The 24,931-nt window shown below is 41.9% G+C and overlaps 2 protein-coding genes across 7 annotated transcripts; one reads left to right on the top strand and one right to left on the bottom strand.

The window, feature by feature from the left end:
- The first annotated feature begins 1,923 nt into the window (after positions 1-1,923).
- Positions 1,924-10,614, top strand: LOC101671797 (high affinity immunoglobulin epsilon receptor subunit beta). 3 transcript variants are annotated; one of them, XM_004770415.3, is made up of 7 exons: positions 1,925-2,080; positions 4,929-5,085; positions 5,502-5,633; positions 6,286-6,342; positions 7,019-7,156; positions 8,353-8,454; positions 9,902-10,614. In XM_004770415.3, exons 2-7 carry the CDS (start codon positions 4,930-4,932, stop codon positions 10,025-10,027), a joined length of 711 nt encoding a protein of 236 aa, XP_004770472.1. In that variant the 5' UTR covers positions 1,925-2,080; position 4,929; the 3' UTR covers positions 10,028-10,614. The 3 variants fall into 3 exon arrangements, with proteins under 3 accessions (XP_004770473.1, XP_004770472.1, XP_004770471.1); XM_004770414.3 differs by having other exon boundaries at positions 7,019-7,162; XM_004770416.3 differs by lacking the exon at positions 6,286-6,342 and having other exon boundaries at positions 1,924-2,080; positions 7,019-7,162.
- Positions 10,615-19,371: 8,757 nt separating this feature from the next.
- LOC101672508 (membrane-spanning 4-domains subfamily A member 4A-like) lies at positions 19,372-23,226 on the bottom strand. Of its 4 annotated transcripts, XM_045063035.1 has the most exons (6): positions 23,072-23,226; positions 21,871-21,999; positions 21,623-21,679; positions 21,112-21,243; positions 20,140-20,238; positions 19,372-19,700 (listed from the first exon to the last, which is right to left on the bottom strand). In XM_045063035.1, exons 2-6 carry the CDS (start codon positions 21,970-21,972, stop codon positions 19,620-19,622), a joined length of 471 nt encoding a protein of 156 aa, XP_044918970.1. In that variant the 5' UTR covers positions 21,973-21,999; positions 23,072-23,226; the 3' UTR covers positions 19,372-19,619. The 4 variants fall into 4 exon arrangements, with proteins under 4 accessions (XP_044918970.1, XP_044918964.1, XP_004770474.1 ...); XM_045063029.1 differs by having other exon boundaries at positions 21,871-23,226; XM_004770417.3 differs by having other exon boundaries at positions 21,623-21,999.
- Between the last annotated feature and the right edge of the window lie 1,705 nt (positions 23,227-24,931).

Below are 24,931 nucleotides of genomic sequence, written 5' to 3'. Positions count from 1 at the left end.
TGAATACTTTGCCACCGAGAAAAGCTCAAATATATCTATCAGATAAAAACAAAATTATAACAATCCATGACAAATTTCTTCACAAAAGAAAGGAGGGGGACACCTCAACTCATTCCATTAGCCAGGATTACCCTGATACCAAAGCCAGACAAAACATTAGAAGGAAAGAAAGCTACAGAAAAATATGCCATCTGCCATCTGCCATCTTCCTGAGGTCACAATGACAAAGCCAAATAAGAGGGCCGCTCTGGTGGGATGTCTGTTATCACCGTATCAGCTTGTGCGATAGTCTTTGTGGAACAATTCTGATGCCACTGGCTTCTACAGTGTTTCTGTGGCTTCAGTAGCCACTGACCATCATAAGGCGAAGGAGAGACAGCAGAGCAGGTGCCTTTTTTGAGTGTAGAGGGTGCATGTTTCCTTTAATCCATTGTAAGCTACATTCTCAAAAGCCTATAGATGAAGACAATTTATCAGTGTGGGTTGACTGGATTCCTTTGGCTGGCACTCCTCCTGTTGGCCAAAAAGGGAAAAACTCACTTTTGTTTTTGCTAAGCAGGAACACTAAAAACGAATTTTTAGCCGAATTTTGCAGTTTCTTACTCATTCATTTTGCTAGATCCTAAGGTCAAATTTCTATCATTTTCATATTATATCTGGAAGTTCTGTGATCAGTAACTGATTTTAAAGCCTGTGCTACTTCACGCCACAGTGGTTCAGTAACCACCTCTGTACCCCCTTTATCAAAAGCATCCTTTTTTTTTTCTATAAATAAATCCCGAGCAATATTTTTAGTTAAAGATGAATCTTGGTATTCAATGCAACGTCACTTCTAATGCCAATGTTCCAATGGAAAGAGTTAGTGTTTAATTTGTAAAGAAGAGTCATAGGACCCAGCAGGACTATGTGTGCAACTTGGATCTATTGGAGGGATAGGACATGATATCACAATAGCATTAAACTAAGGATATATGTTCCAGCTAAGAACTGCCTCGCAGTCCGTAATGCCAGGCTTGAGTTCCAGTTGTCTTCCCCTTTCCTCTGGAATGCACGTTATGCTTTTGACAGCGAATCCCAACAGAATACCTCAGGACCAGGGAGCCCAGAATTGTAGTGGTGGTTGGACTTCTTATACCTGGCTTGTCCTGTGGGCATGTTATGCAACCAGCCCCAACAGCACACAATCTGTGGTCTCCTTGAAGCCACGTGCAAATCACCAGTCACACTGTTATCAGTAAACAATGCTGACAAGCTGGCACAAACCACCCAGAAACTCCTCAGACCCATGGTTACAAAGCAACTCAATGAGTCCATGTGTTCATGCCTTGACCAAGGTCAGCGCCTTGCAGGCACTCCACCAAAAACAACTCTGGGGATTATAGATGGGCTGAAATTAACCCTGACAACACAGCCAGGCGTTTTGATAGACTTGGTTTGAATAATCAGAGACTTGGTTTGACTAAGCCTTGTGATCTTCCATCCAGTTCTCAGCTTCCTTTTAAAAAAAAATTCTAAAATACATAAGTAGATCCTTGTGTCATGTAAGGACTGGAAGAAGAAATTCTGAATGCCATTGACTGTACTGCTCTCTGATGTTGGAGATAAGGGAAAGGAAACATTTTAAACCTTTCAAAAGTGTCCTCTCAGCAAGGAGAAAAAGCAGGTGGCAATGGGGAAGAGGCCAGGGTTTGAAGTCATCTTTTTGATAGCGGCACATTGAGGACATCACAAGAATGAGAACAGAACCATTAATGTACATGTCAGCCAGGGAGCTTGAGTCTAAATAATCCAATGAAAACAAACGTGATAGAATATGTATGGTCAGAGGAGTCCAGGAAGCTTTGTTTCTGAGCTTGGTAGATTGCTGACTATCTTCCAATACTATTAAGGCTTGCTTATCTCTACTGCCCATATATGTAAGTGGAAGCTGGAAATGAAGAAGTCTAGAGTAACAATTCTGCCATAACCATCCTTCTCTAGGACAGAAGGCAGTGGGGCAGCTGGGTGAAAGAGATGAAACACAAAGTTGCAAACCAGGATAGCTTGTTTAAAAGCCCAGCAGCCTAGGAGAGAGATCAAGGTAGGTGCAGAGCGTTTTCGGTTTCATATATTCTGGTAGAATTTGGCAATGATTCTGTGATGAGTCTGGGCTGGGGATACACAAAATCCTTCGGTTGGGAGCAGATCCAGGTTTGCAGAGTGAGGACCCAGGGAGGGGAGCAGGGAGCAGGACATGCTTTCTCTGCCAACAAAGCGGTTGTTGTGTTGTATTTGGTTATTGTATTTTCTTGCTGTTATCTTTTTAGTAAGGATATACACACAGACAACACCGTTCCGAATACTTCGCCTACTGCCCAGAGTCAATAGATCGCCTTTTGGCTTCATTTGCTTCAATGTCACATAATAAAAATAAATAAATCTTTGGAGGCAGAGCTGAAGCCTTAGCCCTGAGACTTCAGTCCCTTTTCCCCTCTTCTGCACTCAGAGACAATCATTATTTTCCCCTTCTTATCCCTGTAAAAATTTTAACCACAAGCATATGCGCTCATACACAGGTTAGGGAAGTGTTTCATTTTGAAATTAGAGTTTTGGAAAATAAAGTTATCTTCTTCGCCAAAACGTGAGTATGCCATTTTCTTAAACTCTGAAATACACAGATAAAAGGAATTCACAGAGGCCATTGTACACTCCATGGTCAAAAGTGATTCAGGAAGTTCCTAGAGCAACGTGTGTTGTCCTTAATTCTATCTGTCCTTTTGCATCAGAATTCATGTTTTACCCGTAAAAGAATTACTTGTTTTTGTTTTAGAATTTCAGCAATATCTTCCTTTCATTGTTTATCATTAATTCATTTAAAAAGTAAAGGTTATCCTCCCACTAGATGCCAAATGATGGTCTAGATGCTAAAGAAACAACAATAAAGAAAATCTTAAATTACTAGAATGTCACAGTCAGAAAAAGAAAAAAAACTGCCACTATGTTTTACATTTAGTTTGAAATATTTTGTAAATACTTGATTGAATCTTTAGAAAAGAAGTGTTTCAGTGAGGGTGTCCTAACCTGATAATCCAGGTATTTCTAGTGACGACGAAGACAGAGAAAACCTTCTTGGCACGAAATTTGGGCTGTGTAACACATGCTATATAATCCTTATGCTTTGATGCAGTAATCCCACAAAAGGAAATATTATAAATATTAATGTTAAATGGATATTTATTAAAGTAACAAAAATGTCACTTTAATATATAGCATCGTGAGAATGCTCAATAAATTATACCATTAGCCTTTTTATCAAATATTGTACAGATGTAAAAGTGATGATTAGAAGACACTTGGAAAGATTTTTAATATATAATGCTAAGTGTAAAAAATTTAGAGATAAGCATGCAAATAAACCATAATTAAGCTCTCAAAAACCATTTATGTATATATCAACAACTATTGAGATGGAATGGAAACAAATATCATTAGTGGTGTGTAGTTAATCTAACTTTGCGTGAATTTCTCTGTATTTTTGAAAATCTTTTAATGTATTTAGCACCTGGGTGGCTCAGTCAACGAAGCCTCCTACTCTTGATTTCAACTGAGCTCATGATCTCAGGGTCTTGGGATGGAGCCTCATGTCAGGCTTAAGATTCTCTCTTTCCCTCTTCCTCTGCCTCACCCACCACCATGGGCTCACTTGCTCTCTCTCTCTCTCTCAAAAAAAAAACAACAGTGTAGCTTTCTAAAGAAAAAAATAATAATTTGGGCTTAGAGGAAAAGCCAATAGAGTGAGATCCATTCTGTTCTATTCTAAAAATTGATCATATTGAAATTTTAGGCAATGATATGGGAGAATTAATAGAAAAGCTTTAAATTGCTCTTGTTCTGAGGAGAAAAGAAATGAAGTGGAAACACTCCTCCAATTGCTGATTATTAAATAGCTCTGATGCGTTATCTCAATAACATTACATCATGAAGTCCTTATGAGGTGAGATAAACACTGCTATTCCTCAATCACAACTGAAGAATAGAAACTTGGAGAATGGGGGCGCCTGGGTGGCTGAGCGGTTAAGCGACTGCCTTCAGCTCAGGTCATGATCCTGGAGTCCTGGGATCGAGTCCCACATCCAGCTCCCTGCCCCGTGGAGAGTCTGCTTCTCCCTCTGACCCTCCCACCTCTTGTGTTCTCTCTCATTCTCTCTCTTTCAAATAAATAAAATCTTTTAAAAAGAAAGAAACTTGGAGAATGTACATGAATTTTCTGAAGCTCCAGAACAAATAACTAGGAGAGTTGAGATCTTTGTCAGGGTGTGCCTGACATTACAGTATGCATCCTTTCAATCAGATTTCACCCTTTGCAAGGGTGAGCATCTTTGATTCCTGGGAGTGGCACCCCATTTACCTGTCCCTGCCTGTCTCCCCTTACTGTGCTCCAGAATCCCATAGTGCATTGATTGATTCCATCCTGCAGGGCCTCAGAACCCAGGCTTCCAGACCTCCAGTAAGGGTTGCTTATCATCTCCTTCAGATAGATTTGTTGGGAGCCAAGGGAACAAGTTTTACAGGTAATACCTTTTGCCAGTGTCTTCTCTTCCTATGAAATGCAATCCTTTCAGGGCACCTGGGTGGCTCAATCGTTAAGCATCTGCCTTTGGCTCAGGTCATGATCCCAGGGTCCTGGGATTGAGCCCTGCATCAGGCTCTCTCCTCTGCAGAAAATCTGCTTCTCCCTCTCCCATTCCCCCTATTTGTGTTCCCTCTCTGGCTGTCTCCCTCTCTGCATCAAATAAATAAAATCTTTAAAAATATGTATATAATCCTCTCAGTACTAGGAAGTGTGCAGCTGCTTTCTTCAAAACGCCTCCAGAAATGTGTGTAGCACTCTGCACTCTGAGCATTGTGGGGCTTGATGAAGAATTCTGACTACGTGTGGTCTTTTACAGAATGAGAGATGTCATTGGTACCGGTGGGTTTGTTGAGGGCATTTCAACAAATGAAATTCAAAGCATGCACGTGGGACAAGCAGATGCAACTAATTCTGATGGACATCTACCCAGCAAGCTGCATAACTTCCTTAAAAAGAATCTGAAATCTCTGGGTGTAAGTTACCATTAGTCCTGTAGAAATTGGGGGGGTGAGTATAAAAAATTAATGTGCTCTGTAATTTTATTTGGGATAAATTCTTTCATGCCAATTCATAAGATTAGGTAAGAAGTGAGTGAGGGCGATATATTTGGGTGTACCATTAGGTCAAATGTTTTGGGATGAAGGTGTTTGGGGCTCTCAGAGATCAAATGGAATGTTTTTCCCAAATGTAATATCCCCATGAGGTAATATCCATCAACAAGGCTTGATTAACCAATACAATTTCTTTGGATTCTCTTCCAAGGATTATTTTCCAATTAAGGTGAAAAGATCACACGTGATTCATATATGATCTTGAGATCTGAAGGAAAGATGTCTCGAATTGTAAAGAGTTTCTACTTCACCCCTATGTTCTGTTTTTCTTCCTCCAGGTAGCTCAGATAATGACTGGTCTGAAATGCTTCTTAGCTGGCATCATCGAGATTTTTTTCTACTGGTACATTAAGGACAGGGGTCTTTTATTCTGCTTTTATATTGGCTACCCATTCTGGGCTGGAGCGTCTGTGAGTATATCAATTAGAAATACTTTGGGAACCAAAGAAGTTATTTGGAAATTATAAATAAAGGGAAAATGTATTTAATTAGTTTATCCTCCTTTTTATAGTCAACAGCTGAGATAGATTCATTTATTTATTTATTTAGCATAGCCACTGTATTGAGTAGATAGGGGATTTGTAGGAGAGAAGGTGACAAAAGTAGCCTCAGGACCAACTGCAAGTGTTTGGCCAAAATAAAAAAAATGCTCGAGTCCCATGCTCTCTCCTTTGAAAGGAGAGATCGTCCTTAACTGAGATGATCCAGGCGTACATTAGAACGCAAATGAACTTTCAGGTTGGAATATGTTTGGATAGATTAGAATGGGGGTGTGTAGGGCAGATCATTCTTCCCATCCAACTTTGTCACAACTGATGGCATCTACATGGAGCCCTTGCCTCACCTTCTGTCCACATCAATATTCTTCCATCCATATGCCCAAAGTAGACTCAGATCCAACTTGATTCAGTTCAATGATTTGTTCTTTAGGAATATTCTATCAGAATATACATATTGACTAGGTGAGATGTGGGGTTCAGGGTAGGTCATCCAGGGTAGTGGTAGGTGATGTGGATGGGAAAGAGTTCTCCCCCATGAATGTCTTCCCTGTCTTACAAACAGTTCATCATGTCTGGATCTTTGACCATCTCATGTACAAAAAAACAAACAAAATTTCTGGTGAGTATCATTTTCCCTTTTGCTATTTCATGAGTTAATAAGAGCAGTTGACTCTGACTCTCTACACAAAGCTAAACCAACACAAAATTTGGATTTTCCAGTCTATTTTATTGACTACCTTGCAACTTTTTCTTCAATGATCTATTAATTCTTTAGCATATGAGGCATATACTTAGCTTTTTTTAGGAGGAGAAAGTGTTCAACTGTATGAGTTTTAGCAAACACTTTTTAAAAAATCTGGTAAGAAGCAAAGTTAAGGGAGTCTTTACATACAGATCCCATCACAGTGGTTGAAGAGGTACATTTTGGAAGGATAAAATGGGGAGGATGGTGCATATGTTTGTGCGTTTGTATCAGGGAGCTTCTAATTCCAGGAGCTTCTAATTCAGGAGGACATATTAGAGATCACTCCTACCAGTGATATCAGAAGAGACAGAATCCCCACCATGTTGGCTCTGTCCATGACCTTTCATTTCAGGAGGACCAGGTATTTCCTTCTCTCCCATGTGTTAGGTGGATTGCCAGCATACCGCTCTGGTAAAGAGGCTGGGTTGCTTATGAAGGCTCACCTACACTAGCCCACGGAGCCAGGGTGTGACTCAAGGATACTGCCGAAGAGGCATCCAGATATACAAAGGCCCTGAGTACTTCTACTAAATGCATTATTCTCTTGCAGACTGGAGTGACTATTGGAGCTAACATCATCAGCACACTACTTTCAAGCACTGGGGTAGTTCTTCTCTCAGTGAATTTAGTTGATCTATTCTTATCTGAATGCTCAGAGTTACGTGAGTGTTCACTGATTAAAACTTTTGTAAGTGTAAGTACTATTTTGTTGGATGGTCTTTTCACCTGTGATGCTTGCTTTCAGTTCTATTAGTCCTCAGAGACTAAAACCTACCATGAAGTTTCTCAAAGTTGAAAAGTAATAGAGGGAAAAAACAAACAAACAAACAAACAAATGTAATCATGAATTTTGTTTAAAAAGGAAACAAAAACCTGATATTAGAATTGAAGAATTGTGTGAGTGTATCATTTGAAAAACATATACTCTTATCATTCCGAATTCTCTCTCTTCTCTGGGCACACTGATCTACGAACAGTCCCCCCGCCCCGTCCCCACTGATCTATGAACAGTCTTTTATTGTTCATAGATCAGAGAAGAGAGAATTGATCTGGAACACTAATTGAAAATTAGCCTATGGGGGCACCTGGGTGGCTCAGTGGGTTAAGCCTCTGCCTTCAGCTCAGGTCATGATCTCAGGGTCCTGGGATCGAGCCCTACATCGGGCTCTCTGCTCCGCAGGGAGCCTGCTTCCTCCTCTCTCTGCCTGCCTCTCTGCCTACTTGTGATCTCTCTCTCTTTCTGTCAAATAAATAACTAAAATTTTTTTTTTAAAAAAAAGAATATTAGCCTATGGATTAGAATTAGTTAAAGTAGACATTTAAATTATAGTTAAAATTATATAAAATTTGGGAGCTGGTCTGCGTCCTTTTAATGTTAATGTTAATGTTAATTTAAAAGGCAAGTGGAATGTTGGTAAATCCATTTTTTCTGCAAGTAAAGTTGAATCTCATGACCTTTGTGTATGTGCGTGTATGCCTGTGCATACGTGGATGCGGGTATGTGAGAGAGAGAGAGAGAAACAGGCAGACAGACAGAAATCCTGGCCTGTTCATAGTCAGTGTTTGTCTAATAAATGGGACAAAATGGCTGAAGTAGCAGTAATTCACTCTAGAATGTGAAGGGAGTTTTTTGGCAGAACTTTGCCATTTAGAACTCCCATAACTCACATTTGTTTCTGTAGGAGTTTATGTCTGGTGCTCACTGAAGCAAGGTTTGTGTCTGATCCAGGCTTCTGTCTGAAGAGAATGTGCATATCCTGGATTGGGAGCGCATTGTTCTGCAAAATATCCACTAACTCTTGCCCCTGGGCAACCAGGGGGAGCATAGCACAGGCTAAAGCTAAGTAGGAAAATCTAACCTCCTGCTCCTCTTCTCTTCCGTAGGTTATCGTGATCTTTCAAATGATAGTGACTTGTGTGCAAATTTTTATTTCCTTCTCACTCTGTGGGCTCACTTACACTGTGCACGGCAATGAGATCAGCTGGGTGAGTAACCTTTTTTTATTGGGAAAATGAGGGAGCATTTAAAGCATTTCAGAGAATCATAGGTGCTAACTGTTAACTTCCATCTCTGGTTGAATAGAGATGGCAAAACCACCACCACAATCACCTTCAAAAGCCCTCTTAATGGGAAGACAGGGAGCTGGTGAATTTAGACAACCGTGGCTCTGTGTTACAGTCACCAGACAACCTATCTCTACCTATTTCTTTGTAGAAACATTTCATTCCTCATGACTTACACAGTTTCCCTCATTCCCTCACACATTACACATTCATTTCTTATTCATTCATCCAAATATACTGAACATGTATTTATATTCACTGGGTTGTAAGATAAGGAAACAGGGGCTTTACCCATGTCTTCAACTAGTGAAAATCACATAGATACAGTAAATACTTAACGGAAGATGTCGCAGTCAAGTAAGAGATGCAGTAACTCTGGGAACACATAATTTAAATAGTAATTCCACACCTTATGATTTTCCACGTTATCCCATCAATCATCTACATGCCAACATGTTCTTGTGCTCATGTGTGCCTACATATTCATATGTGTATATCTCTCACATAGCCACATGTCATCGATTCTGAAAGCCCTCAAAAATGATTGGCCTTGTGACCCCCCCCCACCAAATTTATCATACCAATATTTCTGTTTCCATGTCCCTAGGATGAAAGAGAGAGGGGCATAGCTCTCTGTGTTCATGGATAGCATTTTTAAAAGATCCTATTTATTTGAGAGAAAGAGCATGGGGGTGGGGAGGAACGGAAGGAGAGGGAGAAGCAGACTCCCCACTGATCAGGGAGCCCCACAAGGGGCTCAATTCCAGAACCCTGAGATCACAACCTGAGCTAAAGGCAGACGCTTTCCCGACTGAGCCACCCAAGTACTCCTTCACGGACAACATTTTATTATTTTTTTGGAATGGCCCTCTCTCTTTCTCCTCCTCAAACTCCTGTAGATCCTGGCATGGATTGTCGACTACATAAATACCCAACAAGATCAATGAAAAATGTATTTTACTGTGGTTCCAGATATGGCTGGAATTGCTCTATCTCTGCCTCGGCTGTCGTGAATACCTCGGCTGGCCAGGGTGTCTCAGCTGGGGCACTACTGACATTTGGGAATGGATAATTACTTGTTGTGGGGGTGGTGGGGATGATCTGTGCAAAGTAAGGTGTTTAACACCATCCCTGCTTCTATCCCTTAGAGGTCAACAATGTCTCCCACCCCCAATTTTCACAACCAAAATGTCTTCACACATAGCTAAATATCCCCTGCCTGGGTTGGGGGTGGGGTGGGAGTAGGAATACCACCAGCTGAGAGTCAGTGACCTACCTAGAGCATTGCAGGGATAAATTGACAAGATCAGACAAAATCACTGAAAATTGAGGTGAAATAATTGTAAATGTTATGATGTCATATTTCTAGATTTCTGCACTAAGTTGCTTGATCAGATCACATTCTGAAGATCCTTATCAAGATTTATTGACTCAACCTGAAATTTATGAAGACTTAGTGCTGCAAGATATAGATCCTGTTCACTCTGATCTGTGAGACACCATCATAATCATCTTTACCATACCGGGGCATCTTGGATCCATGATGGCAACCAAAGACAGATTTTCTGTTAGGATCTCCTACAAATACCCTCCTTCCCACAGATTTCATCATGCAATTTCTCTCTCTCTCTCTCTCTCTCTCTCACACACACACACACACACACACACAATTATCAGTATATGTGCTTTATTTTATAGTTGACCAGCAAGTACTAGTACAAGCACTCCATAGATGAATAGACCTTTTTTTTTTCTCATTTGGATAATCTATTACCATTTTTAAGCAAATATTAGTTCTTGGGTCTCACAGAGTAATTTGTTGTTACCCACTTGCTTCTTCCTAGAAACCGTACTTCCTTCTTGCTTGACAATTGATTCAAGTGAAAAATCTTTATACAAATAGTTTGGATAAGTGGTGGCATACTGTTCGGCATTGGGTCCAATCTAAGTTCCTTTGACTGCTGAATGTAGCAGCTCTTCCTTGCTTGTGTTAAGGTGAACATGAGAAAATAAAATAAGATACAAAGTGTAAATGACCACACTCTGATGTATGACATACAATAAAAATCTAAAGCAACTTCATTATTAACTGAACGCCAATTTAATCACCCTACCACTCAATGATTTTTTTAAAAGTAGTGTTGCTTTCTTCTTGGTGACTGTGTATCGCAGCATTTTTAAATTTTTTCATAAGATGCTATCTAGGGTTTGGTTTCTCAAAGCAGGTTTTGAGATTAAGATTTGAGAGTGTGTTTTTTAAGAAAACAGAGACCACTGACTGGGAGAAAATATCTATAAAGCATATATTTGATAATAGTCATGTATCCAGAATACATAGAGAATGCTCAGAACTCAGTAACAGGGGCACCTGAGTGCATCAGTCATTTTAAGGAACTGCCTTCTGCTCAGGTCATGATCCCAGGGACCTGGGATCGAGCTCCACATCAGGCTCCTGCTCAGCAGGGAACCTGCTTTTCCCTCTCCTACTCTCCCTGCTTGTGTTCCCTCTTTCACTGTCTCTCTCTCTGTGTCAAATAAATAAATAAAATCTTAAAAAAAAAAAAACTCAGCAACAAAATACCAAACAACCTGAGTAATAATATGTGTGCAAAATAATTGAACAGACACTTCACCAGTGAAGGCATGGAGATTACAAATAAACACAAGATACTTGGTATCATTAATTGTTAGGAAATGCAAATTAGAACCATAATGAAATTCTTCTATACTTCTGTTGGAATGGCTAAAATGAAAAAGACTGATCATAACAAGTATTAACAAGAACAGGGAGAATAGAAACTCCCATACACGGTTGGTGGGGATGTGAAATGATCCAATTACACTGGAAAACATTCTGGCAGTTTCTTAAAAATTTAAACACCTGCTAATCACCCAGACATTCTGTTCTGGGTAGATACCCAAGAGAAATAAAGGTATATGGGGTTTTTAAATTTTGTTTTGTTTTTTGTTCTTTTTTGAAGATTTTATTTATTTATTTGAGAGAGAGAGAGACAGAGTGAGAGAGCATGAGAGGGGAGGTCAGAGGGAGAAGCAGACTCCCCATGGAGCTGGGAGCTGATGTGGGACTCGATCCCAGGACTCTGGGATCATGACTTGAACCGAAGGCAGCTGCTTAACCGACTGAGCCACCCAGGCGCCCCCAAAGGCATATGCTTGTACACAAATGTCAATAGCTGCTTTATTTGTAATCGCCCCAACTGGAAACACTTTCAGTGTCTGTTAACAAGTAAGTGGATAAACAGCTTGCGGAATATCCAAACAGTGAAATCCTACCACGGAACAATTAAAAAGGAATGAACTGTCCACAGACAATGCAACATGCGTGAATTTCAATTTAATTATGCTGAGTGAAAGAAGACAGACAGAAAAGTTACCAGATGTATGAATCCATTTATATAAAGTTTCAAAATGGCAAACTAATCTGGAGCTTAGTTAGAAGTTGCTCTTGGATTTGCTCTGAGACAGGATATGAAAGGAGAAATCGGTTGACCTCTTCCCAGATGGTGGCCCTTCATCCTCCTGGGGGAGTCCAAGCATCTGAAGTCATGCCCACGTGCTCACACAGGGATGTACGGCTCTGACATCACTGTGCCAACCCGGTGTAAGAACCACCCAGGCATTGCTCAGAGCTGTCCCTCTCCTTTCTCCAAGTATGAATTCCCAGGTTTTGTCAGGTCAACCTCTCCCTTTCTTTTGAACCCCCAATCTTGCCTCAGCTCTCATACTGAGCATTTTGCATTCTTGTCTGGCATGCTTCTTCCACACCCAGACTCAGCTTCTGATGTGGACCTGCTCATGCTATCCGGTGACCAAAGTCATTAGCTAAGCTAGAGGAATGTTTTGTTTTGTTTGTTTGTTTGTTTTGAGCAGAAATTCTGGATGCAAACAAAAGGCCTGGGTTAGGGAAGATCCAGGTTAATACAATAATTTCTAATTTGGGGGCATCTGGGTGACTCGGTCAGTTAAGCAACCGACTCTTGATTTCAGCTCAGGTCCTGATCTCAATGTCAGGCTCTGTGCTGAGCATGGACCCTGCTTGAGAGGTTCTCTTTCCCTCTCCCTCTCCCTTTGCGCCCCCCCCCCCACTACAAAAATAATTTCTAATTCTTTCACTACATCTGTTTTAAGATTTATGAACAGAAAGTTCTGGCTTCTGTCCCACCACGCAATATGGTCTTTAGGTTCTGTGTCTAGGCAGGGCCCCTCCTGCCTCTTCTGAACTGCCATTCGCAAGGCTACACCACCACAGACACTTCCATCTCGATAACAAGGGGCGATGAGGGCCGTGAAACCTGCCTTCCATGATGGTGGCTTCTGGACTGTGTCACTTGTTTCAGCTGGAGAATCACCCTCAGCGGATTCCTAAACTAAAACCCTTGCTTCACATTTGGCTCAAGGACCTACGCAGTTCCTGATGCTTCCACCATGACTTTTCCAAGACATTGCCTTTCCTAACCCTTGCATGCCCCAGGCTTTGAGAAGCATTTTCTCCCCATGTCTCTGTCCAGAGGCAGTATATCGTGTCAGAACGCCTTGTACTTTGTGTGCCTCTAAATTCGTCTTCTTCATAGAAGCACCTTTTAATTGGTGCTTGAGTTGCGCCTGTCCGTCTCTGAAAAGGAGGCTAGAAGGTTGTGTTCATCAGAAAGCCTTCCCCTAGAGACTGAACACCAACCTCTCTCCAGCGTATTTCTTCAGGAAACTGTAAATGCCAATCAGCCTATCTACAACCAGTGTACTCTTCAGAAATGCACAGTCATAATATTTGAGTAGGACTTTTGAGCCTCTGTACACACCTCGGAGTTTCAAGGTCAGTCAGTCTGCCCTATTCTGCTTTCTTTTCAGTGCACGTTACTCCCTAATGCCTTCCCAGACCCGAAACTGCCTGTTTGAATTACAAGCTCACCAGTGCTTCGAGAGACACAGACGACTCTCCTGAGCTGCAGGATAGAATAATTTCTACTCCTTAATTTGTAAAAGCCTACTTGGGAACTCTTATCATCCTGCCGTAGCTGATACCCTACTGTCTTTGTTGGCATGGTGAGTTCGTTTCTGTACTGAGAAATTCTTCCTACATGTTACCTGTTATGGGTAACGCTGTGTCAACTGGGCTAGGCCGCAATATGCAAATATTTGGTCAAACCATTCTTTTAGTTGCCTCTGTGAAGGTATTTTTTAGATGAGTTTAACATTTAAATTAGGAGGCTTGAGTAGAGCTGAAAAACCCTCCATTATCTTACCCTGCAGATTTTGTATTTGCCAGCCTCCATAATTACGTGAGTCCATTCTTTAAAATAAACAACTCTTGGGGCACCTGGGTGGCTCAGTGGGTTAAGCCTCTGCCTTTGGCTCAGGTCATGATCCCAGGGTCCTGGGATTGAGCCCCGCATCGGACTCTGCTCGGCGGGGAGCCTGCTTCCCCCTCTCTTTCTGCCTGACTCTCTGCCTACTTGTGATCTCTCTCTGTCAAATAAATAAATAAAATATTTTAAAAATAAAATAAAATAAACAACTCTTCCTACTCTTTTGTTAGTTAGATACACAGCTAGGTATAGATATAGTTATAAATATCTCCTATTGGTTCTTTTATAGTTTACAGATGTAACTATCCATCAAGGGACCATGCTCTTACGAGCTAGATGACTGTCAAGGTAGAAACCCCACAAGGCCCCTCTACAGGACAGCAAAAAGGTAAGTCCATCCTCCATGCCCCTGCAAGAAGTTTCTATCTGTGCGCATCATTCTGTGACCCAAGATATTGGGTTTTTTTGTTTGTTTGTTATTGTTTTTTTTTTATTTTCAGCATAACAGTATTCATTGTTTTTACACCACACCCAGTGCTCCATGCAATCCGTGCCCTCTCTAATATCCACCACCTGGTTCCCACAACCTCCCACCCCCCCCACCCCGCCCCTTCAAAACCCTCAGATTGTTTTTCAGAGTCCATAGTCTCTCATGGTTCACCTCCCCTTCCAATTTCCCCCAACTCCCTTCTCCTCTCTAACTCCCCATGTCCTCCATGCTATTTGTTATGCTCCACAACTAAGTGAAACCATATGATATTGACTCTCTCTGCTTGACTTATTTCACCAAGATATTACATTTTTTAAATTTTTTTATTTTTTATAAACATATATTTTTATCCCCAGGGGTACAGGTCTGTGAATCACCAGGTTTACACACTTCACAGCACTCACCAAAGCACATACCCTCCCCAATGTCCATAATCCCACCCCCTTCTCCCAAACCCCCTCCCCCCAGCAACCCTCAGTTTATTTTGTGTGATTAAGAGTCACTTATGGTTTGTCTCCCTCCCAATCCCATCTTGTTTCATTTATTCTTCCCTACCCACTTAAGCCCCCATGTTGCATCACCTCTTCCTCATATCAGGGAGATCATCAATTGCACTATTGGGTATTTACCCTAAAGATACAAACGTAGTGATCCAAAGGGGCACGTGCACCTGAATGTTTATAGTAGCAATGTCCACAATAGCCAAACTATGGAAAGAACCTAGATGTCCATCAACAGATAATGGATCAAGAACATGTGGTATACATACACAATGGAATACTATGCAGCCATCAAAAGAAATGAAATCTTGCCATTTGGACAACATGGATGGAACTAGAGCGTATCATGCTTAGTGAAATAAGTCACCAAGATATTACTTTTATTTCCTTTTCCATGGCCCTGACTTAGCAGCAAGGACTGAGATTTGAGAGACATCCAGTAAATATTACTTATCGTCCTTCACCATGTTTCTCACCTTTTAGAAAATGAGAGAGTAAAACAGAAGATCAGTAAGTCTGATATTGGCCGATGTAGCTTATAACTGGTGGCTTCTAGATTTCCCAAGAGTGGGTCTCAGAATGACACAACCATGCAAAGTCATGGCAAGGCAGGACCCACACAAGGTTAGCCACTGTCATGTACTACATTTGTAAGCTTTGCAGTCAGCTTACTCTTCCAGAGGGAGCAGTGACTGGCTACATTACGCTTGGTTCCTCTTTGGAATGTACCACACCGCCTCTTCCTTTCTGCGGAAGCAGATAGCGATGGATAAGACAGACGCTCTGGTGGAGCTCCCTCCCCATGGAAGGAAACACCGTAGAAGAGAAAGCAACCCTCCAGCCATAGCACACCCCCTAGTAGCTACCCCTATTCTGTAGATGGGTAATTCAGGATTAGCAAAGACAAGATCTGCTGTAGGTCACACCACTCATATGGAGTTCGGCCATGGTTCAAACCTGACTCTGTTGTGGGGGAGTCTGTTCATGCACTGTTCCTCACACGGCAATGCTCACTTTTCATAGGAAGTAGAGAGCCCCCTTCCACATGCTTTATCCCAACGAAATGTGAACAGAACCATTTAAGGAGGTCGTATTGCAAATGCCACATTCATTCTCATAAAGATCACGGGCTGGTGATTTCAAGAAAAAGATTCTCAGGGCAGCTAGGTGGCTCAGTCAGTTACGTGTCTGCCTTCAGCTCAGGTCATGATCCCAGGGTCCTGAGGTCAAGCCTCATGTCAACCTCCCTGTCCAGCAGGAAGCCTCCGTCTCCCTCTCCTCCCTGCTCCCGCTCTCTGTCGCTCTCGCTGGCTCTCTCTCTCAAATAAATAAATAATATCTTTTAAAAAAAGTTTAAAGAAAAAGATTCTTGTAGCTGGATTAACCAAAGAAAATGGAAACAAAACAGAAAAGAAAAATAACGAAGAAAGCTCAAATGTTAATGGGTTAGGCCTAATTACCATTTTCAGAAATAATCAGAATCCCTTCTCTCCTTGGTCTGAGAATCTTCCGGTGATGATAGACCATAGACTCCATTACTCTACTTCCTCTGACGGGCATGTCCCTCTTTGGTCCCCTTAGCGCCCTTCCTTTTCTTCACTTCAAAATAGACTCATTGAGGTTCCACATGGGAGTTCTGGTTCATTCATGGTCATTGCCTTATAATGTCGCTGGACACATACATACTGCCCTCTCTCTCTCTCTCCTTCTAGGCGTGCGCGTGCACGTGCGCGTGTGTGTGTGTGTGTGATCCATTACATTCAGTGGGATGTTTGCATGATTTCAATTGTATGCTGTCGCCATCCTTGCTTTAAAATACCCTTCAGTGGGGCTCCTGGGTGGCTCAGTAGTTTAAGCAGCCGACTCTTGATTTCAGCTCAGGTCAGGATCTCATGATCATGAGAGGAAGCCCCCCACTGAGCTCTGTGCTCCGTGTAGAGTCTGCTTCAGATTCTCTCTCCCTCTTCCTCCAGTTTGCAATCTCTCCTCTCTCTTAAATAAATAAATAAAACCTTTTAAAAAAATACCTTTTGGTGCATGAGTCCTAGTCTACATGTGTACAAGTATACCTCCATTCGGGGTGTGGAGGGGGGAGTAGCTGGATGCCTCAGTTGGCCAAGCATCTGCCTTCTGCTCAGGTCATGATTCTGGAGTCCCAACATCCAGCCCCACATTGATCTCCCTGCTCAACAGGGACCCTACACTCTCTTGTCCTTTTCTTTCTCTCTTTCCCTCTCAAATAAATAAACAAAATCTTAAAAGCAAAACAAAACAAGTATACCCTTGGGTCTGTAGCTAGGAGAGCAAGAACTGGTTCTTAGAAAAGTATGGTATGTAACCTTATGAGAAAATTTAAAATTGTTATCTGGAATGTTTTTTTAAAATCAAACGTCTCCCTCAAAATAAGAGTATATGTTCACATTAATCTACATCTTAGCCATCAGCTGGTGTCATCAGGTTTCCTAGATGGCAGGAAGTTGTGCCCCCACTATGGACCTAATTTACATTTCCCTGAAGACTGATAAGGTGGATTTTCTTGTGCTTCTTTGTTATCTGCATATTCTCTTCTATGATGTCCCTGTTAATATTTTTTTGCCCCTTTCTATGTCTTTTTTAAAAAGTTGATTTGTTGCAGTCTGTAAAGATTCTGCACAATAGGGGTGCCTGGGTGGCTCAGTCAGTTAAGAATCTGCCTTCAGTTCAGTTCATGATCCCAGGGTCCTGGGACTGAGTCCCACATTGGGCTCCCTGCTCAGCAGAGAGCCTGCTTCTCCCTCTCCCTCTACCCTTCCTCTTGCTCATGCTCTCTCTCACTTTCTCTTTCTCAAACTGATAAAATATTTTTTTAAAAGATGCTACACATTAATCCTATTGATGTTTTGTGTATTGCAGTTATGCCTTAGAAAGTTACTTCTTGATTTTTCACTCTCTTTTTGATTCTTTTTAATTGAAGAATTAATTTTGCACCTACTGTCATGAAACATACTTTCAGGCAAGTTCTATTCATCTTGCTTGAGAAATTTTTCTGTGCTTCAACATAGTAATACATCATTCTACACTGCCTTCTAGACTTTGTAATGATTTTCTTTCCTAAATCCATTATTCATACGGAAGTGCCTTTTATATGATGTGAGTTATGAGTCCAATTTTACCTTTCTCCCTCTTAATTTCACTTAAGATTTTATGATTTTAATGATTATGTTTTCCACCCGTCTATATTTATATCATCTGTCATTTATTAACTGGAAGAAAAACCAGTGGCTCCTCAAACAGGATGAATGAGGATTGCTGCTTACATCTGACTTTAAAATGGGGAGGAAGCACCTGGGTGGCTCAGCCAGTTGAGCACCTGACTCTTGATTTGGCTGACGTCATGATCTCAGGGTTGTGAAATCGAGCCCCAGCATGGAGCCTGCACAAGATTCCCTCTCCCTTTGCCCCTCCCGTACTCAATTGGCGTTTCCTCACTCTCTAAAAATAAATAAATAAATAAATAAATAATTCATAATAAATAATTTAATTAAATTATTACATTTAATTATATTTAATTATAGAAAATATTATGTGTTAAATTAAAAATAAATAAATAAGTGCTATATATTTGGTTAATGAAACACAATTAATTCATTCATTAAGATGAAAATAAGGAGAGTCTCCTGAATTGTCTCTTGGGCCCAGTATAATCACATCCCCTGACACCAGCAAAGCCAGCAATGGTGGGTCAGCCCCTTGTCCCACTGGATCTCTGACTCTTCTTTCATTGTCGTATCACCTCCATGTCCACAACCAGGAAAAGTTCTCTACTTTTAAGAACCCATATGATTATATTGGGCCGGAGAGACAACCCAGGATTCGCAATCTTAATTCTTTCTGTGATGTTTGACTCCCATTTGCCAAGTAATATATGCAATGGTTCTAGGAATCCGGATCTAAAAACTTTATGGGGCTATTCTGAATCCCAAAATGCCTGTATCTGAGAGGGGTATCAAGGAACTCAGGAAGAAAAATATAAGTAATATTTTGCTTGACCTTGACTAAGAATTTATTGGCAGTAGAAATGTCCCGAATCTTCAGCCAGGGGGGCAGAATCAAAAAAAAAAAAAAATAGGGACCCACAGAGCTGTTGGAATAGGAAATAATCAACGTGCATGTCTTTGTCTCCTGTGAAAGATTTGGCACAGCGTGGACTGATACGAGAAAATCTGAATCAAACAATTTATTTCTATTTATGCAGATTCGGGGACCATAGAATGAACTGTCTTATGATTCCTTGAAAAGTTGGTCAATGGCATGGTGGGCAATCAAAAGAAAATTCCTCATCAGCAATTAAAATAAATCTTTATTTATTTTTTTGTTTGCATTGTTTTTTAAAATTTTATTTTGAATTCAACTAATTAACATATATATTCTTTAATTTATTTTCAGCATAACAGTATCATTATTTTTGCACCACACCCAGTGCTCCATACAATCCGTGCCCTCTCTAATACCCACCACCTGGTACCCCGACCTCCCACGCCCCCACCACTTCAAACGCCTCAGATTGTTTTTCAGAGTCCATGGTCTCTCATGGTTCACCTCCTCTTCCAATTTCCCCCAACTCCCTTCTCCTTTATTATACTGTTTTTCCACCCACAGGTGGATCCTAGGTATATAAACTTAAGGACAGTCAGGCAGGTGTATTCTCACAGTCTTGGTTGTATGTGGTAAACAGCCAAACAAGGGAGAATTAATAGGTCAAACTGATTGGAAATGCCAAACCACCGTGATCTACTAAAATGTGACCTCATCATACACATGTTCAGGAGAAACTACTGAGGGGTTGTTGTCATTATTCGGTAAGAAAACCACCACCTGTGGAAAAATCAGAGCATTGAATCCTTATAGTCTACAGTTAGGGGGAAGTTGTTCCACATGCTTAGGAACAATATGGTCTCTCAACACTTTCCTTCAGAATCCTGATACCTGGTGGGTCTATGTTCTCATTCTTGCTTTAACCCTCCTTTCCTTCAACAATACCAGAAACGACCTGCATATCAGAAAAAAAGGACTCTTCAGGGTCTAGGGACAGTTCTTTGGCTGAGTATGGTTGGCCATTTCCCTCGCTGTCCACCTGTACTATCTCCTTCAAAGATGATAAAGATTTATATATGAAACAACATTTTCCCACTTTCTCTTCCTAATACCTCCCAACTAAAAGAGGACACACACACGTGCGCGCGCGTGCGCACACCCACACGGAGGCAGAGAGAGAGAGAGAGAGAGACAACCCATAAAGACCCAGAGCACTCACCTTGTTGACAGAACAGGCCACTTTGCATGCATAGATAGAGAGAGACAAAGCGATGCAGCCTTCTGCCAGAGAGAGGAACACCATGCCAGTCAGCATTCCCTGCAAAACAGATGGAAAATCCCACAAGTTATAGAAGACAGAAAAGCAGGAGTTGCAAGAGGAGAGAATCGGGCAGAAGTTGTTGGCCAAATTTCACATCTGGTGGATTCCTGAATTTTCTCCCAATTCACATTTATACTAAATGGACAACTTGAAAATGGATCATTAGAATTCTCCTCTTTTCCTCACAGGCTCAAGAACATCGGGTAAGTCCAGGCAAGTCCATACCGATTTTCGTTTGTTTGCCTGACTCGGCCCCACGTCTCATGACCAGGGTTGACTTCTTGCCTTACACGTCTCCTTCTGTCTCTCAGCAATTGTTTCTTAGAACAGCCTGCCTTGAACCCCCTGAACTTCTCCCCCTCTCTGGCTGCACATGCACTTAAGAATACGAATGCACGCTCCCCCCCCACCACTGCAGCTGGTTGTTCAGAATCTCTGAACATCACAGAGCACCCAGAATACCAGCTTTCTTTTTCTCCTCAGATAGGTTTTTTTAAAATTTTTTTTATTAATTTTTTATTTTTTATAAACATATATTTTTATCCCCAGGGATACAGGTCTGTGAATCACCAGGTTTACACACTTCACAGCAATCATGAGAAAAGTGTCCCTCAGAGAACTGAGTTCTCGCAGAATTTTCCGCTCACCGACCACACATCAGGGATTTCAGACATGAATGGTATTGAAAAGCTAACTTTTTAGCTCAGTGCTCCTGGCAAGACACAAAGGCCTAGATCCCTTTGCCTTCAGGAGGGTGTCCAGCATCTACATAACCAGTGGCTGGGGTCAGTTCTGCGGTGAGAATTTACGGAGGAAAATTCAGACAAGACCAGTTTACAGATTTCCATTAAAAGAACAGGATATACTTACTATAAATAAACTTCCATAGGAAAACCCCCATATCACATCTCTATATATTAATATTTCTTTTAAAATTGTCATAATTGTGCCAAGCACTGCTACAATAGCACTGACGGTATTCCATCCCAGGCTGCATTGGATCTGAAAAGAATGAGAGAGAGAAGTTGTTGCAAACCCTTCTCCTGCTCTTTCTGTGTTCGACTTGTCAGTCAGGACCATTCAGCTGCGCTGAGCTGAGTATGGGAATTGGCTTGGGGATCTTCCCCAGTCTACGGAATAAGGATGGACAGTTTTGGCTGCCTCAGGCTTAGGCACAGGAAACATGTGCCCATAGAACTTCACACAGCACAGAGCTAAGCCCTTGTAGGGAAGCCCTTGTAAGGAAGCACTTGTAGGGGATGCCCCCAAACATTTCTAGGGTCCTTTAGAGAACGAACAAGGTTCTATGTGCCATAGCCTTGTAGCTGAGCCATTCCTTGTTTCACTAGACCTACCTGAGCCTCACCAGTGAGACACTTACCAGACACCTGGTCACTTTTCTTCCCGCAGCAATGGACAGTGCTCCAGATGTGAGGAACTGACCAGAGAGAGAGAACCCACTGAGGGCTTGCCCCTGCCCTCCCGTCCTTACAACATCCTCTTTGCTCCCCAAACAGTCAGCCCAAGCTTGGGACCTACACAGCAGTGTGTGGATTTTTGAGAGAGAAGGATGAAGGTATTGCAGGTACCTGAAAAATTGCAAATGCTGAAACAATCGCTCATACTCACAGAGAAGGACCCCCATATGTGATAGCCTGTTGCAGTGGCCACGTAGTGAAGTCTGGAGTCAAATGGAGGAAAAAGACTGATTGTCACACCCAGGCACAGCATTATCAGTCCAATGAGGATCTGAGCCACCTGGAGGGTAAAAGACATCCTCGAGGGGGCAGCTTCTCAGGAGGAAGATTCTCTCTCAGATCAGTGCATACTAACTTCTCTCCCACCTCTGAGACCCCCAGGCCTGAGACGATCTCCCAGGAAGATAACAGGGTACCCATCAAGTCTTTTTCCTTGTCTGGTGCAGGACATTGGCAGTAGGTTAAAACTATTTTTTCATGTAATTGCTACCTAAATAGAGACTTTTTTTTTTTTAATTCCAGTGATGGACCGCTTTACACTTCTTTCCACTTCTAGAATCTATAAGGTTTGTGCAGCTCAGGAAGGCTCCACTCAGTCCACCACAATCAATGATCTAGAGAACTGGAGTGTCATGAGGAAGTCCCAGTGCCATCTGGGGAGTCATTCTTCTCCCCACAGCCTATGCACTGATCTTGCGCCCACTCACCCCTAGGACCTGTGGCTGTCCCTTCAGGAAAAGCAGCAGATTCTTCTGCTGCTGGGAGGGTAAAACCCAGGCACCCAGGTGGCGCAGCTGGTTTATACTCTCACTCTCAGGAAGGTTTATTGTGTAGTCTTGGGCTGTCTCTGCCTCCAACGTCCCTGTGTTGCTGTTGACACCAGGAAAGAAAACACTCTCAGCATAGATTCACATTTAAATATCTTCCTTGTTCAATAGCAAAATCCAATGGGAAGGGATTTGTGTCTTTGAGAAATATACCACATTTTACTTCTATGGTTTGATTAGGGCATAACCCAGATTTTTCCCATACCTACCCAAGCAGATAAATCTAGACTAAATTACAGTTTCCAAACTTCAGCAGTATACACACGTTATTGATCCTAAAGCAGGGAGTCTAGCTAACCCTGTAAGACTGAAACCCAGATATCTACCTCTCCCCCTCATCTTCCAGAAACAAAAGCAACTACCCATTCACAGCAAGACTTCAAGCAAGAGTTTTCCATTCACAAAGTTCCTCTAGCTTGACTTATAGGGAGCCCCATAGTCTAAGCACCTGTATCTATCCCTCCCACCTAAACGCCATCTCAGAGACAAAGCATGGGGTTAAGATGAGAAACGATTTCTTCCTACCTTTGCATCTCCTCAGTACACACTTGATGAGTACACAAGACTTGATGGGTACACAAGTCTCAGTACACACAAATGGGTTATGATCCCTTCTGGTGTGTGGTCTCTAGTTGACAGTGTTCAAAGACAGTGACCCACTCTGATGTATTAAGTGTGAAGAAAACATCGCCCAGAGTCTTGTGCTGGCCATTTGTTTCCTGTGACTTATCTCATTCAACCTGCCAGATGAGTATCTGTGATGTTCTTCGTCTTGGTAATACATCCCGAAGATAATAATCTAACTCCACTTCTCACGCACTGAAAACCGTATCGGAGTATGCACGTGTTCTCCATGTCACCTCCTCCCCACTGCTGTGCTCCTCCTGAATTCTACACAGAAGTCGGTGCATGCCAGATCCTCACTTTTTTGGGTGCACGCTACCCTGATTTCATAAGTTCTCATAAACCAAAGCTTTGCTGAAGCCCTTGCTTTAATTAATGCTATTTTATGTCATTTTATATTATCAATGCAATACACTCTCCATATTAAACTTTCTGGTTGTATCAGGAATTTTTAGCATAATCTATGTGATTTTTCTAGACTCGTAACCCAGGGCATACCCACTTCACTAAATAAAAGTGGAGCGGTTCTTCCTTCTAATTGTAGCCAGATGTGACGCAAAGAAGTATTTCCTAGTTATTCATGGCGTATGTGCCTTTGAAGAACAATGATCATTTATGTAGATGGTATCTCTCTCACAAATTCATTGCTTCCGCCCCTTAGCTGGTCCTCTTACCAGCTGGCACACTGATTCTCAAAGACATCAGCTTTCCACCAATATACAACAGTATTTCCTAAATAAGAGTAAAAGCCCAGTAATGATGGTGGTGTGTGTTGTATTAGAGTATTATACCTAGTCAGTTCTCCTACATACAGCTCGTGGTCTTTGTAGGTGGATTTCCCGCTGTATCCATGCCCCTGAGAAAGTGCCCCCTCTACTGTCCCTATTTGGGCTTGCAAGTCCTTTTCCATATGATAAGATGCCTTGGGGGACAGTTCTGGTTTTAGGCTATAACCCACACAGCAACCCCACAAGAATCGTCCTCTCTTGGACAAGTTGTATTGCTGTGAGTCTAAAACTGACAAATCCCTCCTCCACGCTGTGAATCTTCTTACCACCATGCAGTTCTGGAGTTCTGCACAACCTCAGACCATCTATAGTAGGGTAATAGGCTAGAAATGCCTAGGAACACTCATCTGGGCTCCATTGAGCCTCCCACAGACATCTCCCCTTTCCAAACCAAGGTTAGGGCTGGACCAACCTTTGTGGTTATTAGAATTGCAAAATGTCCTTCAGCAGCAATCATTGGGAGAGATCTGAAAATTACACAGTGCACTGGGGGCCACTGTGTCAAGGTCAAGAATGGGAGAGAAGCGGGGGAGCAGGGGTCTTGAGTTCTGCTTTTATTGGGGATGACGGTGAGGACCTAGGGTTTGGGGAACTCATTCTCTACTGGTGAATTTATAACACAAGAGCAGGAATTTAAAGCACTGAGAAGAGAAAAAAAAAACATGTGGCCCAAATGATCAGTTAGGGAAATCAACAAAGAACTCTAAAAAAAGAGTCAGTGCCAGAGGAGTCCTGGCTGCTTACCGTCTGGCTGGCAGTGGTTTATTCTGGACAGCTGTCTTTGAGGGGAAGCCTGTTTGAAATGAACACCTCTCAAAATCAAAGCTTAAGTTGTCAGACATTTGCATTAACAGATATTAAAACAAAACAAAAAACTTTCAAGGCTAAGCCCACCTACCTGTGCATAAGAACTGTCTTCTGAGGGTGACTCTGTGGGATCCATGTCTTTACCCACAGGGACAGGTTAAGTCAC

This window comes from Mustela putorius, unplaced genomic scaffold (genome assembly GCF_011764305.1).
Source record: "Mustela putorius furo isolate JIRA1106 unplaced genomic scaffold, ASM1176430v1.1 tig00000127_pilon_pilon_pilon, whole genome shotgun sequence".
Lineage (NCBI taxonomy): Eukaryota > Metazoa > Chordata > Mammalia > Carnivora > Mustelidae > Mustela > Mustela putorius.
Note: the sequence above shows the minus strand (reverse complement) of the source record. Positions and strands in the feature narration are given on the sequence as shown.

Coding starts and splice junctions, on each gene's coding strand:
- LOC101672508 (XM_004770417.3), bottom strand. CDS start 21,886: ATGGGGGTCCTTCTCTGTGAGTATGAGCGATTGTTTCAGCATTTGCAA. Junction 21,244..21,622: donor GAAAAGTGACCAGGTGTCTG/GTAAGTGTCTCA, acceptor CATTCTTTTCAG/ATCCAATGCAGCCTGGGATG. Junction 19,701..20,139: donor TGGCCTGTTCTGTCAACAAG/GTGAGTGCTCTG, acceptor ATTTTTCCACAG/GTGGTGGTTTTCTTACCGAA.
- LOC101671797 (XM_004770414.3), top strand. CDS start 4,930: ATGAGAGATGTCATTGGTACCGGTGGGTTTGTTGAGGGCATTTCAACA. Junction 5,634..6,285: donor CATTCTGGGCTGGAGCGTCT/GTGAGTATATCA, acceptor TCTTACAAACAG/TTCATCATGTCTGGATCTTT. Junction 7,163..8,352: donor TGATTAAAACTTTTGTAAGT/GTAAGTACTATT, acceptor TCTCTTCCGTAG/GTTATCGTGATCTTTCAAAT.